The following is a 16609-nucleotide window of genomic DNA, read 5'->3' on the forward strand; positions in this document are numbered from 1 at the left end:
CGGTCGCGTTCTTAGCAAACCAATCAATAGGAAGAGGATCTTCGTAATTTTTTCGGATAGAAAAATTGTACTTTACAGTAAAGTTATCAGCTCCAGCGTTGTGCAACGGATTTCCCTGTCAACGTGTCAATTCACCAAATGTATGTCAAAAAAAGCATAACGTTCATTCATCAGCTGCTATCGACATGACATTATCGGCAGATCGAACGCTCATCCAAAAGAAAAAAGTTTTGAATTGCCTTGTGAAGTTCTATGTGGCGTGTTTGGAAAAATTGCGCCGAAAACGCACTGAGTGATTATTAAATAATATTATAAAGTAAAGTAGTAGCAGTAAGCCATATTACTGAAGCAGTAAGCCATATTACTTTTCAAATAATATTATAAAGTAATACTATTTGAAAAGTAATATGGCCCCACACTCGAACCAAGCCATCCTCGGAGTTTAGCGTATGTTGTGCCCTCCGTTACGCTTCTTTTCGCCATTTCCTTTTCCTGGACCAGTGACGAGACAGAAACCTGCTTTTTTTAAATGAAATGTCATAAATTATGGAAGGATCTGCTCGGAGAGGATCGGGTATAGCGCAGTCGGTAAGAGGATCCGTCATGACTGCGTGGTTGGTGGTTGGAAACCCCAGCAGAACCAGCCAAGCCCTTCATCCCTCCGGGGTCGATAAACCAGATTTGTCTAAGATGATAAAAACACTACACTACCTACACCCTACTCACACACTGGCTAGTCCCCATAAGTCATTGTATAGGTTGTGCATGCGTTCGTAAACCCCAAACGACGCCGGATTGAAGTGGCGCATCCCAAGCGGATTGATTACCACCAAACACTTTATCTTTCTATCCTGGTGTGCGAGATGAAGGAGTAGTGGTCTGTTTACAAATATAGGTACTCACATAAATTATCAGATATTTAGAACTTTTCTCTCTTTTAGGAATCATTTCCTTGTAATATAGTCCACTAAACTTCAGAAAGTGTGATGATCTGTGAAAATGTAGCACGATATAGCCAGAGCAGCAAATTATGTTAATATTTCAGGATGTCATGTATTTAGTTTCTCTCCAAAATGAAATTTTGCAGAGCTACCATATGCATGAGATCCCAAATGCCGACTTTTTTCGTTGAATTTCATTGCTCACTCCAACTATAAATGGGGAATGTATTGATTGAGGTGCAAACCACTCTCACTGGTACTTGATAAATGAAGATAACTTATTAGTAGATATAAGCCTCCAAACCGTTATTTACTCGGAGGAATTAAAGATTAGCGTTAGGGTGTGTAATTATATGAATGAAACAGCTCGAACATCCGCTCTGAGTCAACCTTGTACGATATCCCTGGATGAAGCTGTTGAGTACACTCTCAACGTTAAAAGCATCATCCCACGAATCTGAATGAGATGGTACGGATTTCAGGTGGAGTATTCGCACACGGGGTAGTAGATTATAGAGAGGGTGATTCCGTCCATTTTTTCCTAATTTCCGTAGAAAAAAATAGCCCGAGAGATACGGTTTCGGGCATTCCTGCGCGCTATTTTTTTACAAGAAGTTCGACTGGAGCGCGCCAGCCACGTGCACACGCCACATCTTCTCGGCCGTTTTTTACGCAAGAAATGGACAGAATCACCCACCTCTCCATAATCTATGATTCCGTATACGAATACTCCACCTGAAATCCGTAACACCTCAAATTCGTGGGGTGATGCCTTTAAAGGCAGCGTTTCACGAAACTTACGATGTTAAAATTTCTCCATGAGTAAATAGGGGCAAGGATTTCGTTTACGAATATAACGTGACCACGTTCCCCCTAGTGATCCAGAAAATGGTGTGTGAAGCAGCATTGTGTGACTCGGTCTCTCCAACGATGCAACTTATCACAGGTAACAAAGGGATGGCAGTCCAAAACGTTCCTACGATGGTGCAGGTGAAGCAGTTTCTGCTGTTTATTTCAATTGTATCATTTGGATTAGACATTTGGACATTTGACGGCGCTGGAGCTGCCCGCGTTCTATCGCGTAACAGGTAGCATCGTTGGGTAAAGGAATTACACATGAAGAAATCCCAACAGCGCTAATTTCGTGATACATTGTCTTTAGTTTTAAGCAGCAGTTTTTCCCGACAGTAAGCACTAGAACATGACTTTGAAGGTTTTTTTTGTGTAAGGTTTGTGAATTTTTGTGGCGTCAGCTCGCAGTAGCGAAATGTCATATCTTATATCTTATCTCATTCTAATGCACACCTATAAATTGTAATAACAATAATTATTATTAAAATGACATATAACAACAACAATTATGAATCCACATGATGTACTGTATAGAATTCGGATCATGTGTTGCTAAAAAAAGAATAAAGATAGGTTTAGAGCGATATTTCTTGTTGGTGTCGGCCTACTGTTGACACTGTTAAAAGTGCAATATCAGATCGATGAGACTAGAAAATGAAATTTCTTTGAATACTGATAAGTAGAGTGATGGATAAGGTTAAGAACAAAGGAATAGAAGAATAATCATAAGGTTTTATGAATGTCAAGTCTTTAAGGATCCTTTCAAAGGCATCACCTCACGAATCTGGGGTGGTACGGGTGGATTTCAGGTGGGTCATGACTATAAGGAGTCGTAGATTGTGGAGAAGAGGGTGATTCTGTCCATTATTTCCTAATTGCCGTAAAAAACAGCCCGAAAGATGCGGCTCGTGCACAAAGCTGGTGCGCTCTAATAGAACTCGTTGTAGAAAATAGCGCCCCAGAACGCTCGAAGCCGCATCTTCCGGGCTTTTTTTCACGGCGATCAGGAATAAATGAGCGGGATATCACCCGTTTCTACAATCCACGATACGGTACAGTCTTTGAGCATCGGAAATCAATATCACGTCAGATCGTCGGGTGATGCCTCTAATTGAGTGAATTAATGGGTCTTCGAACATTTCAGTATTATAAACTGGAAGGAAAGAGATTTTAGCCCCACCATCGCACTTATGTTTATGTCAAACCTCACCATTTGTATAACCTTTATACTTTTCCTAACTTCTAGTAACTTCCCCGCAATTCTAATACCAAACGGAATTAGAGAAGGAACGTTAAATGCAACTGTTAAGGCGATTTTGGCGGATTTTTTTAAGCCAGATGAGCACAGAATACAACCAACAGCCACTGCAAATCCACAAAATCTCACATTCACTCCGTGATCTACAAAATCCTGCTGCCCCATTGAAGAAAGTGAGTCCTTTCTTCTTTCCATTCCGGCTCATCCCTTTATCCAGCCACCCCCATTTCCACCACATTTTCATGATGAATTTCGTTGCAGCCATTACTAGCTTGTGAGTGGTTTGGTGCATCCACGCCCCCACTCCATCATCGAAATCAAACATTTGCGAGTCGAACCATGAATAATAAAAAGCACTGCTGCCTGTCATTCCACAGCACCATTCGAAGCATTCTTGGCCACACGCCACGCCTCGCATAAAACATATTTCGAATACATCTGTTGTTTTCTTTTTTCGGCGCTCCGTCGACAATGAAAAAAAAAAATGTAGGGAAAAACATCGGGGATCGCCGAACGTCGACGACCTTGGGACCTTGACGGTTAAAAAATAAATAAAACAAACTCTATCCGGGCAGAAAAGAAGATATTCTTCATTGCTCAAGTAATGGGAATAACTTTTTGGTCCCCTTTGGTTGTAATGTTTACAAATGTATATGTATACAAAACCAAAATAACTGGAAGAAATCAAGAAATTCCTAACAAACAGAGTAAAATCATGAAAGACATTTTAAAAAAAAGCATAGAAGAGCCAAAGCTAAATTGCCTCACGGTTTTTGATCGCTTCTCAACTCTTCAACTACTAAATTTTAAACTATAAGCATTACCATGTAACCTAATGGCAATGCTAAACAGCTAAAGGATATGGGTTCTTTGACTCAAGTGCACTAAAATCTCCCAAAATGAGAAATTAGACCCTCGACGAAGACCACCCGAGTGACATACGTCATTATAAATGTATGTAGTGGATCTTGGACTCTCGATATATTTCAACGCACCGTCGCCGACCACATTTTCGAATCCATTTTTGATGGGTATTGATTGTGAAAGATTGATTGCGAAAGGAAAATCAAAGGAGTTTGCCTACCGTTTGGATGCTTTCTGTAGGGTGATGAGGCGCTTGAGAGGATAAATCACTAATGGCTTTGATTTCCCAGGCTCTGACGAAGGCGATAACGTCGAAACGTTAGCTGTTGTTTAACAAAGACGATAAATACCCATCTTGGCTCAAGAAAATCAAAAACAGACAACTCTAGTTTTACTCCAAACAAAACGCGGGTGACTCGGGTATCCGCCAGACTTTGATAGGATATCCCTAATATAATCTTCTATTCTCCCCTTCTTCCACGTCCATGACTTCTCCTTTCCAATGAAAGAAGATGATCGCACGAAAAAGTCGTAATCTTTAACCCGTTAGTTCATCTTACACCGGACAATAAAACACCATGTGTCAGTGCCGGCCTAAGCTCCCTGGTTGATATTCAGCGGTTGGCTCGACACAAAGATAAGTCTACAGGCTTAGCGCATTAGCTTGGAAATAGCATTTTACTCGCTAAATTTTCTGAAAGAATTTCAGAATGAAAATTTAAATTCCGGAAGAATATACGAGTGTTCCAATCAGGAGACTAAAAGAAAGGATTTGTTGCTGAAATCAAATGTGGAACAGCCCATTCAATTTAGGTTCTACCTAAATTTCTCTTCCTTTCCACACCATCAATGTGTGAAGAGTTTTTAAACTCCGACTTAACAATGATGTCATTTCTAATAATCTCTCTTTATGTCAAATTTAAATTCAAAAAGTTTAAACTTGAATCATGCGAAGAAATCGGAAGTAGCAACGTGCTTAATCACAACTGAGTCACATTTTACAGTTTTCATGAATTCAGCCTGTCCCAACTATATTGAAGATAGGGGATACGCTGGCTTTTATCCTCGGCTCTTACTAATTTCTACCTGGATTGAAATGGACAAATGCCGAAAACGTTAAGAAGAATCAAGCATGGGAAAAGGAAAAAACGTGGGGAAGAAAAAGCACGTATTGATCCAGGAACCCCAGAATGGACTAGGATATTCTACGATCTGATCCCACCTAACTTCACAGGTATTTTCTCCATCACTGTTAATCGGAATCTGGAAGTCAGTTTCAGATTCAGATTTCGAATATCACTGGATTTTTGCAGCGGACCACGTTTTTATGTCGCTTCAGCCAACTAAAGGAGTGTCAAAATGACTGACTGTTCCTATGTAAAAATCACCATCAAAGCAAGCGATTCCGAATCATATGAACCTACTGCCTCTATATCTGACAGAATTCCTTAGAATTTCCCTTAAAACTCAGTCTAAAAAGTATAGACCACCCTTGTTTCCTCTTGCAAACACAACACATGGAGAGCATTAAAATCGTGTCGAACGACGGGCGACGAGAGGGTGCGGGCGCATCCAGTGCGACGCCTCGGAACACATGTCTACGCATTAAAGACGGCTGCCGAATCGATGGAAGTTAAATTAATTTTAGTTCAAAACAGATGTCGATGAATAGTAGCAGCGATACCCTCGATGAGATACGGCCAGGAAACACCCACAATTTATTAATTTAACCATAAGGATAAAGGACAAAGTATCTAGCGGTGATAAATCCGCTTGGAGATGCGCCACTAGGTTCAGCTCAATTCAGAAACGTTTTAGGTTTACGAACGTATGACTGGTCTACACTAAGACTTGCGGTGGCTAGCCGATGTGTCAAGTCAGTGTTTTTGTCCTCCCAGACAAGTCTGGTACCAATTTATCGACCCCGGAGGAATGAAAGGACTGGTGAGCACAAGGGCGAATTCGAACGTCTGATCGATCATGCTGCAGGCACTGAACCTCTCGCCGACTACGCTCCAGTTCAAGCATAGCGTGTTGGAATTTAATTCAAAAATTTGTGCAAATTTCAGCGGCACATATTTGCAGAATATCACGTCGGACTCGGTCATAAATCTAAAAGCATTTCTCTATCAAAGCAAAAAAAAAAGAAAGGAAAACAAGATATCCAGCAGATTAGGAAGCAACTAAGAAGAAATGAACACGAACAATGACGAGAAAAAACCTGAATATTCAATAATATCATAAAACCTCTATGTAAAGAAAATGTTGTGCTTTGTTTTCCAAACCATTTCTGCACAAACAAACGTAAGTCATACGATGTGAGACAAAAGTTGGAAAACTCAAAAGCAAAAGTCATTCGTCTACAGTAGGAAAGTTGTATTTGTCATAAACAATAGAACAAAAGTGTTTACTTCATCAGAAGATAATATATATCAGAAAAAGAGAAACCTATAGCAAACATTTTCCAACATTTATTCGCCATGTCATTAGCTCAGCAGAATTTTCCACTTTTTTTTTTCAAAAAATCAAAGCGAATAACATTTACAGTCAAAGATGTGTACGCTTTCAAGAACGAAGAACAATTTGTTTACTTGCGAGAAAATGCGAGACCACAAATTATCTTAATTCCATAAGTAAGCGCTCTTTACTTGCACAAGTTATGGTGTTTTTTTGGGAATATTTTCGCCGAATTTGATCAGCCTTCAGCAATCGAAATTGATAATCAAAGAAAGAATTCCGTTTGTTTGAACATCCGAACAGCTTACTTTCCACAATATTCTTCCTGCAGACAGAAACGAGAAATTTCTGAATAATTTTCCGGCTAAAATGATAATGAATTATCCCATAAGTTTCTTTCAACAGTAATAAGTTTTTTTTTTTTTTTAATTAGAATTCGCCTGAGTTCAGGAAGAACAGAAATCAACAGTTCGCCAAATCGATGGATTTTAAAACAATTAACAAAAACGTCTTTATTGTAGATTGAAAGAATAAAAATATAAAAAAAAAAAACATCTGGAAAAAATTTATAGGATTGAACTAACTTTATGCTGTAATTAGGTACATATTTTGAAGAATAAATTGCGCACGTCATTGACTTTGGTTCTCCCTGAAGGTTCTAAGACGGAGACGAAAAGCTAGCCATTATGGATCCTCGCTAAGAATCTCGTCTTCCTGATTCTCCTTAGAGATAATTAAGTAAATCAAAGGGTGCCCGAAGTGGAATTATAAGCGGTCAATCTGGAAACCGTCTTTCCAGTGTCGAAACTGTGGAAAACCACGTGTGTACAATCGCAGAAGCCTACGATAACATAAAGTAGTTAGTTTTGTAGCAAAAATTTACACTCTTCTTCTCTTCTGGATTCCAAAAGCGAACTGTTTGAAGTACAATAAAATCGCCAAATCATGAAGAAAAAGATAAGGCCCCACGAATTAACAAATCGTATTCCCACAAAAATCGACACATCATTCTTTTTTTCACTATCATTAGCTGAAAAGCATGAGTGTTCCAATGTTTTTGCACTTATTATTAGTTCTTTCTATGGATCTTCCACGTTAATCCTCTAATTTCTTGAAAATAATTTTGACCCATATTTATTTGCTTTGTTTTTGGTAATGTTAATAAAGCAGATCAAGTAAATATGGGTCAAAGAGTAAAATACAAATAACAGACATCTATTGAACTTAATAATTTATTCTACTTATTAACTTTCGAGGTTTGCAGCAGCTTCTTTATAGGACAAAGGAATTAATTAACCAGTTGAAGTCTTTTTAAAGGCAAAGACTAAGAATCCCCTTATAGTCGTCATAGCTGTTCAATAGTAGGGATTTCCATTATAGCATTAACGCATTCCACCATTTTAACCATTCCACCATGAACCAAGAATATCTTCATTTTTGTTGCCCTAATTTTACTCGCTCACTCATTGGGATTCCCTCCATTTCTCTATATTGAAGAAAATGGCGCTCATTATTTCTAGCGCGATTAATCTATGCCCTCGATGTGCAATGCAATGTGCAGAAAAAAAATCTCATCAAGCTTTCGAGAGATTGTCTTGGGCGATTGGGCGTTCCTAACCGATACAAAATTAGCAGTAAAAACAATTCCGTAAACACAGTAGATTAGTTTAATTTACCATATAAAGCGAAAACGTCGTTTCTATGAATAAGTGTAATCATGAGAATTTCCTTTACATTTTTCTCTTCCTACACATTTGTACTTTAGTGAATCCCCTTTATTTTATTCTTTTTCCTACTGAACAGAGGTAAATCTGAGAAGGGAGAAGATTTATCTGAACAATGACTAGAAAATGCTCACATTTTATACTTCTACTTAAAGAAAATTCAAGTATAGATTCTGCGACATTGACGATGACTATTAGAGTCTAATGAGATGTTGAAAAGTAGAAATTGAAAAGGAAAAGAAAAATAGAATAAAAACAGACTGTCAGCAACAGAAAACCACTACAGCAGATTTACATATTCCACACCTCTTTACAACAATTTGATTATGGTTGCCTTTAATTATTACATAATTTCGGAAAATGTTCAGTTTTACATTTGCCCATACATTTATCTGCATTGTATTGTCAGACGATTGAATTTAGGCGTCAAAATTCCCCATATAGCTCGTATTGTTCAGAGTGCATTGGATATTTTAGCTCTCTGAACAATGACACCGTAGAAAAACAAAACAATTCGATCCGTCAACGTGTCCATTGTTATTCTTAGCTAATATGAAGCTCAGGGGGATGAATTTAACTTATTTTTTTGAACGTAAAGTATGGCGGGATCAATTTAATTTAGTTAGTTTTTAAACGTTCCACATTTTATAACAACTGCCTATACTGCAATTGGGTTTCATTTCCATTTCATCGATGAAATATCTCGTTCAAATAGCATTTTTCGTTGTCAGGTTCGGGGAAGTTCCGTGCTAACAGCACCACATTCTATACGCTCCGCTGTCTCAGCTAGTGTTAAACCGATCAATCGCAAAGATTAAATATACTCATCCTAAGCAAACTCTTCGATCCGATACTACTAAAAGCAGCACATAACCCAGATCGTACAACTATCGTACCTCAGAGCAATTTTTAAGTTGTGCGTTGCGCTTGTATCCGCGAAAGAATCAGCGCAAAAAAAAAACCGATTCTACTTCCACACCCCTAAAAAGCGGCAACATTACAGCTTAGAACTCTTCCAATCTCCCTGCTAGGCAACACATACCATCATCGCCCGATGTCCGCATATTCTGGACGTCTAGCGTGTATAATAGCGATTCTCGCAAATCAAAAAAGAGCTCATATTATATGACAAAAGAATGAGTGAGAAAAAACCGTTTGACAAGCGCTGTTTGAGCTCAAATGGCTATTCTCAACAAATTACCACCTTCAATTTTTCAAGAATAATTGTAGATAAATCCATTGTATGCGAAGGAGCGACAACGACAACGAATGCTATGAATAAAGAAGAACACGTTACGACCTAGGCATTAAGAATATCGATTGGGTTTGGAAAAAGCGCATAGAACCAAACGAATGGGTCTTTAGAGCGACCGTAACCCTCCTTTCTACGCCTTTAGCCGTATCAGTCATTAAATCTACCATTACTGTGCTGATCTCTCACAGTTTTAGAAAGTCAGTGATGTCTTTTGGCGTAACAAGGTTAGCAATAACCACTAGCCAACCGTAAAACCAGGGGACTCAATAAACAGATTTAGCTAAGGTAGCGTAAATCTAATGACAGAAAATGCCGAGGAAAAAAATTCTTGATATGGTAACTCATTTTAACCACATGTACTCGATGAGTATCAGCGCTCCTGTGGGACCCATCGCACTCTTCCCAACTAAGAACGAAATGTATATAGCATTTACAGTATCTATTGGAAACAGTTTCGGAGAGAATAACAGTTTGGTAAAAGTTCTATCACTACGAGTGAACTCGATTCTGATTATTGACTTTTTATAGGAGGATACGCAATTTTTTTTTTTGGAAATCAGATGATGGAATAGAGAAGTGTTCAAATCGTCCTTTGCATTCACAGATATTTTAACCACAAAGAAAATCGTACTGAAAAATAATAGTCGAATTTGAATCCATGACGTTCAAAAGTACGAAAAGCGGCATTTCATGCAGTAATATAACTGGATTCCTACATTTTTCATACACGACAAAATTAAGAACAGAATGTGAGACAAATCGGAACACATTTTCTTCAGTTTCACGACAAAAAAAAGAAACCAAAATTACATAACTCTGATTCTTTACCCTAAAATTTGAAGAAAAAAATATCGTCGAAAACCTCCCTAGTGAGATTATTGAACTCTTTGTTTAGGAATGCGTTGCATTTCTGAATTTAGCGAACCTCAAGTATGCATCTGTTAGACAAAAGTTAAATGTAGAAATCCATCTTTTTTGAGAAATGAACTTTGGATTGAAGAAAAGATTTGGATCTAGATTCATTTTTATAGAAATCCCTTATATTGTTGTTCAAGGCAAGAAGCGCTCTGAAATTGAGTATTAATCCTCAGGATTAATACTCAAACATAGCTCTACTTGGAAACTGGAAAAACTAGAGCACACTTCTTCACTTAATCTTAACAACGGCTCAAAAATCATCTCTGCAAATGCAATCGGAAAAAGTTTTAAAAAAAGCTCTCGTCCAAATAGAGCAAGAAAAAAGGAAGAGAATGATCTCTCTGAATCATTCATTCAAATAATCCTATAGTTAAAAAAAACCAGAGGATTATGGACAGGGATTACATGGAAATTACGGCTTCGAGCTGCTATTTTTGGACTAATACGGTTGATCTTGCACCATCTTGCACCTAAATGAAACAGAGGAGACACATATCCATATCACATGATCGTAAGGAATTTTTCCTTTGGAAATGCACACCACTAATTTACTACCCCATAGACACCATTACATAAGAAACCGAATTTTTGCAACAACTGGCCTTAACTTTATGCTGCTTCGGGATCGTTGTATTATGGTATTAAAACACTGGGACAGAAAAACTATGGTTAGTGTTAATATCCTTAGCTAAGAAGACCCACTCGTGAGAAAATAGTGTTGCGCGAAAACACAGAAATACAACAGTTATAAAAATTATCCCCAGTCGATGGACCTCCATAAAGTACTCGTTTCTTTTGCGCAAAAAAAAAAATTATAAAGAAATACCAGTTTACATCCACGTGAAGAAAAGAACAACAAGGTCCAAAATATCTGTTGGTCTTGAGTACCTTTCTTGCTCTAGGACAAACTTATTTCCTAGAGCAAGAAAGGTACTCAAGACCATATTCTATATTCTATTCTATATTCTATTTATTAGTATTCTGTATTTCAGCGCAGAATCAATTGATTATTCTTGAATTTCGCTCCTTCTTGTTTGCACAAATATAGGTTTGCCCTTCGTTGGATTATGAGTCCTATAAGGAGTGCGGATAGCGTCGACAAATCCTTTCTTACACTACATACTACCAATTCAAAGTATAGCCTACAACAAGATTGCGTTCTTCAAATTTGCACCTCATGTTCTGCACCAAAAGTTAAACAGAAATTTGATCCATTAGGTGTCCTTTACAGCACTGAAGCTGAACTCTGAACTTCTTTTTAAAGAAATCACCTTATACTGGGAATCACGACAAGAGGTGCAATCGCTCTCTCTGAGTATTAATCCTCACTATCCGTGTCCGCACGAAGGACGTGTGAACGGTAGAAAAATGGATTAATTCTCAAAGGTCAAGAAAGAAAAGTTTACAGGTCACCTGAACCTAATCATCTGATAAACAGATCATACGCGCCTGATCACCTCATGAGAATTATTAGTGCAAGCTTCTAGGAGTGGTTGTGCACCAACTCCTCAGTAGAAAATCATTTCTAACGATAAAAAATGCCGCAATTTAGTTGTAATTCCACAATTTCCCATTGAAAATATAAGTTCAGAAGAGTTTGAGATTCGTTTCTGCAGGTACTGCAGCAAAAGAACCAGTGAAAACTAGTAGTGTCTGCTAAATTCTTTTGTAGTCTTCTAGAAAAGTTAAGAAAGACATCGCAAGTTCTCGATCAGTCCAATTTATCTTCAAAATTAGATTTAACTGAAGGGTGCTGATATACACAAAAGGATCCACCTCGGGATTCAGCTAGAAAGCATCTTAAAACATGTCATTTTCTAACTCTTAGATTTATTAAAACAACAAAACTCGTGCTTAGACGACATAAGTAACCAGGCTTAAGTGAACCTTAGCCAATTTCAATTGAAGAATTGAAATCCCTAAAAGGTTGTTACCTCCAATAAGAGCTGTCTTGTGGTCAAGTCATGAAAGCAAACTGCACAACTAAACAAAAAAGTAGCTAAAGTGACAACCAGAAAAAAAAGACTTTTTCTATTCTTAGTTGAACGTAATTATAGAATAAATGATTCTGGTGGATAGCAAATCGAAAAACTCAAAATGTTGGCATCGTTCATTAAGAAACAAAAAGTGCAGTTAAGTTAATACCGATAATTGTGGGTATATCATTTAAAAAAAAACCAAATACGGTAGCTGAACTTTGAGCGCTTAGCTAAGCAACACTGAATGCAGTGTTCCACGTATTTCATAAGAAATGGAAAACTGTAGTCTATAAACAAATTAATGATAAAGTATGTCCATATATAGTGTCGTAAAGAAAGTCATTCAGTAGTCATAGGTATATCATCACATGTGGACATAATTCTAATATGTCAATCAAAGCAAAGAATACTTTTTTCCTGTCATTTTGCATTTGCAGCCGTATGGTGTAACTAGCGAGTCATAGTTCATGCGTGCAGCTCGACTGAATCCCCAGGCTCGCCTGATAAAAAAGTACGGAAAATCGATGATGCAACAGAAACTCTTTGCGAGTACATCAACTGCAGCAACACGAATAACCACTAACTTTGTTGAATTTCACTTATTACCTAGCAATGCAGGGAAAGTAAAAAAAAAGTTGAATCGATTTTCTACAAGTTAAATTGTCGAAAAACAGAAACGAGATGAAGCTTCACCTAAAACAACAATATCAACACATACCTCAGCTGATAGAAAAACATCACTATTATCTGAAAGGATGTTTCACCCTTACGATAGACAAGGAAAAGCGAACAGCGAGAAAGTGCTTAACGTGTCACGTCAAAGAACGACTAAAAAAACATCGAAATATTAACTTTACAAATTCTTACTTTACAAATGAAATGTGAATAAATCCAAATCGGGGAGCATGAGTACGTAACACTTTTTTCCCGTGACATTCGACTTGCTTCCTTATTTCTTTACCATAACATCAAAATTCTATTTATACAGTAGACCAAACACGAAAAATCTTCGTTAATGTCAACACAAAAGAATTCCGAACTCTCAAGTACGCGTGGGAATACTTTATTTAAAAAAAGATTTTCCCAGCTATATTTTGACCGATTAAAGGAAATATGTGTATCAACCTGTAAAGAAGTCTGTTCACGCTAGATAGTCGATTCTATGTTTATCAGAATGAATCAGACCATATGAACATTTCTCTCCAAATATAAAATAACATGTGTCAGAGCGTATACAAAAACACTTAGAAACATCACAGCAGGATCGCTAAAGAGGCGTTTAACGCTTTTGAATAAGAACTGCAATAAGGAAAAAAAAGCCTCATTAAGCCATCTTTACCATATTACAGTATCATATCTTTGATTCTATCTAGGAATGAGATGATAGAACTAACAGATCTTGCTCAAGCCCTAAAGTTTGTGTATTTAAAAAAATAGCGGGACTTTATATTCCAATATATGGGAAAACATTAGTTCATCCATACCAGCCAAATAAGCCCAGTCCACACGAACAATGAACATTCAAAGTGCACTTCTTTATGACTTTAGAATCCAGAAAACGGAACTGTATGCTTCGCCACGTGGCAAAAAAAAGTGAACGCACTTGGTTAATCTAGAGAAAAGATAAACATCGAATACCGTTATCAGAAATCGAGAAGTATCTGTGAAATATGAGCACGCGCATATTTAGAATCGTATTTCTTAACTCTGACTCTTATTTCTGTACAGCTGCAGTAAGTAAACATGAATAAGTAACCATGCGTTACAGCCGACGGAAGTTCTCAATGATTAAAAAAAGATTTAGAAAACCGAATCACAGGAATTGTTAAAACACAGTATATCGCACCTATCGCACCACTTATATTAAACTGTTAAGAAATTATAAATGAAAGAGTGGATTTAAATAGTGTTCTGAAACATAGCACATTGAGTGATATAAAAAACGCATGTAACTATGAACATTCAAGAAAATTGTGGTATAAAATAGAATAATCTAAAAAACTAGAAAACGCTTCATAGACTAAATTAATCGTATAAAGCGGGAGAAATACAATTAAGCAAAATCCCGCAAAAAATCTGTTCTCAATCACTTTCGACTGAATGATATTATTGAAAAATCAAGAATTACATTCTCACTTTATGTGTTTGTCTAGCTGAGATTCGTCGGTCAACGAACAGCAACTGGCGACGAAGTGCAGGAATTAAAAAGTTGTTTAGCTCGAAGCTAACCAGATCTCATTTATCATTCTTAACTTCTCACTTAACTCAATTTTCGCCCATCAGTCAATGGAACAAAAACAATCTTGTAAATGTAAACAAGAACGTGTATCTGAAGATTTAGGGGCTTCTTCAGCAACGACATTAACAACTTTTTAGAAATAAAAAAAGCGAAGGTGAGATGTTCCAGAATTTCTCTTTCACCCAGAATGGTTTAAATTGAAAAAAAAAGAAAACTAGTTGAAAAGAGATGGTTCCGAGTAATCTTAATGAATTAAAGTAAAACAAACGCAACATTTGCTAATAAACACATTTTGATAAACTTTGATAAGACCAATTCCCACTCAACGCACTGATTCATGTCGGCTTGCGGACCAGTAAAGAACTAGTCAAGCGCTAGGTCGATAGTCGCCCTTAGTCAGCAACACTAAAAACTACTTTAAAATGTCTAGAACAACGAAAACAGGCCATTCACCTAAATAAGATAGGGAGCATTAGTTCTAAAACTTGAGAAACTTGAAAACCACAATTCCTAATCGAAACATTGGATTTGAGCTCGCAAATCTTTTTTTATGCTCTCGTCACAAGTAATCCAAATTATCCCTCATATCACCGACAAAAACAATTTTCGCAACTAAGAAGTCCTTCAGAGAAGATAATCCTTATTTTGTCGATGAAAAAAAAATAAAAATAGCTACATTGGTCTTAGCTTCACACAAACTTCACTTCGGTAACGAAAGGAACTGTAAAAGAGGCGTGATGTTTATCTGTTTCACAGGGGAAAAATATGAGTTGCCTAGAATACGACCAGCGATTAGGTGACGATAATTGGAACGTTAAAGAAGTAGAAAGAGGATGTTTTGCTTTGCTTTACCCATGATGGAGATGATCGGATCGCCAATGAACAAACAGGAAGTGGGCGACTACAAATGAGGAAGCAGAAGAAACTACAGACATCAAGAAAATTCGAAAGAACACAGAAAAAGAAGAAGATTCAGTAAATACTCACTGATTCCATTGATCAGGAGCTAGCAATTGTTGCGGATTTGGATAGGGGACGTAGTGAGGATGAAGCGGTGGCACACGATCCGGTGATCGTTGTCCTCGTCCGTACGGATGATAGTGCATCGGATGTTGATCTGGCGATCGACTACGATGTGCTGACGGGGTTTCCGGCCAACCACCCGTCCAATCCTGATACGATGGCATTTGATGCACGTTAGGCAGCGATCCACCAAGTTGATTCCATTGTGGCGGATGTAAGGACGTCGAGGGGGAGGGGATCGCTTGCGTTTCGGTGCTAGTGATTTGCCGAACCTCTCGCATAATACTGTCGAAAGTGTTCACATCCTCGTTCTGTTTGCGATTCATAATCGCGATTTTTTCGGCGAATTTTCGTGGCGACGCACCGGACATTGTTGTGTCGCGCGACACGTCGTCGTCCTCGTCGTCGTCTCTACAAGTTCAGAAGCTATGGCAACGAATACAGGGGGCTAGACGAGTTCAGGCGACTATTGGTGGAATAGCATCGCTCGCACGATCCTCGTACAGCATTAATTCTAGTCGCCGCTATTGATGTGCAGAGGCGGCGGGAATACTAGAAGCCGCGATGCTCCGCCCACCCGAAACAGCACGCGCACAACATTTTACCCGCAGCGGTCCTACGTAGATTTCCTGCACACGGTGCTATTACACTGGACCAATGCCAGGTGAGCCTCACTCAGTTACAATCACTTCCGGTCGGGATTTTCACCTGTTTGTTGGCGTGTTTGGCAATTTGATATTCTCTTCCGCCCTGTATATTCCTTTTGTGTAGTTTCCTAGCTGAGTTGGGTCTCCAAGTATGGTCTTGGTGAGTAATTTCGCGAGGAATCGCATGAAATTATAATTGTGTACGTTTCTGGCGGTTTAGTGTTCTCTCTGTTGGCAGTACCAGTTAGCAGCCAACAATATATGATTTGGTCGTGATTTTTGGCGATTTCGTGGAAATTCATACCTTTTCTCGTGTCTAACTTGACGGTGGTTTGAGATTTTTCTCGGAACATTTTCTGAAAATTCCATTTCCTAAAGTTCTTGCTTTCCTCAAAAAAGACTTAACTGCCTCCAGTTCATTTATGCGTTCGCAGGTTGTATGGAGCTGCGAG

The 16609-nt window shown here is 38.1% G+C and overlaps 1 protein-coding gene across 1 annotated transcript in view; it reads right to left on the reverse strand.

Annotated features, from left to right (window-relative positions):
* Positions 1–16343, reverse strand: part of RB195_004798 (uncharacterized protein) — a gene marked incomplete at both ends in the record, with an annotated part of 28561 nt that extends 12218 nt beyond the window's left edge. The window contains 2 exons of the mRNA XM_013453592.2: positions 15475–15921; positions 16219–16343. Of these exons, the coding sequence (XP_013309046.2) occupies positions 15475–15921; positions 16219–16343 (572 nt within the window). The remainder of the gene's footprint in view (positions 1–15474; positions 15922–16218) is intronic.
* Between the last annotated feature and the right edge of the window lie 266 nt (positions 16344–16609).

This window comes from Necator americanus, chromosome I (assembly GCF_031761385.1).
Source record: "Necator americanus strain Aroian chromosome I, whole genome shotgun sequence".
NCBI lineage: Eukaryota > Metazoa > Nematoda > Chromadorea > Rhabditida > Ancylostomatidae > Necator > Necator americanus.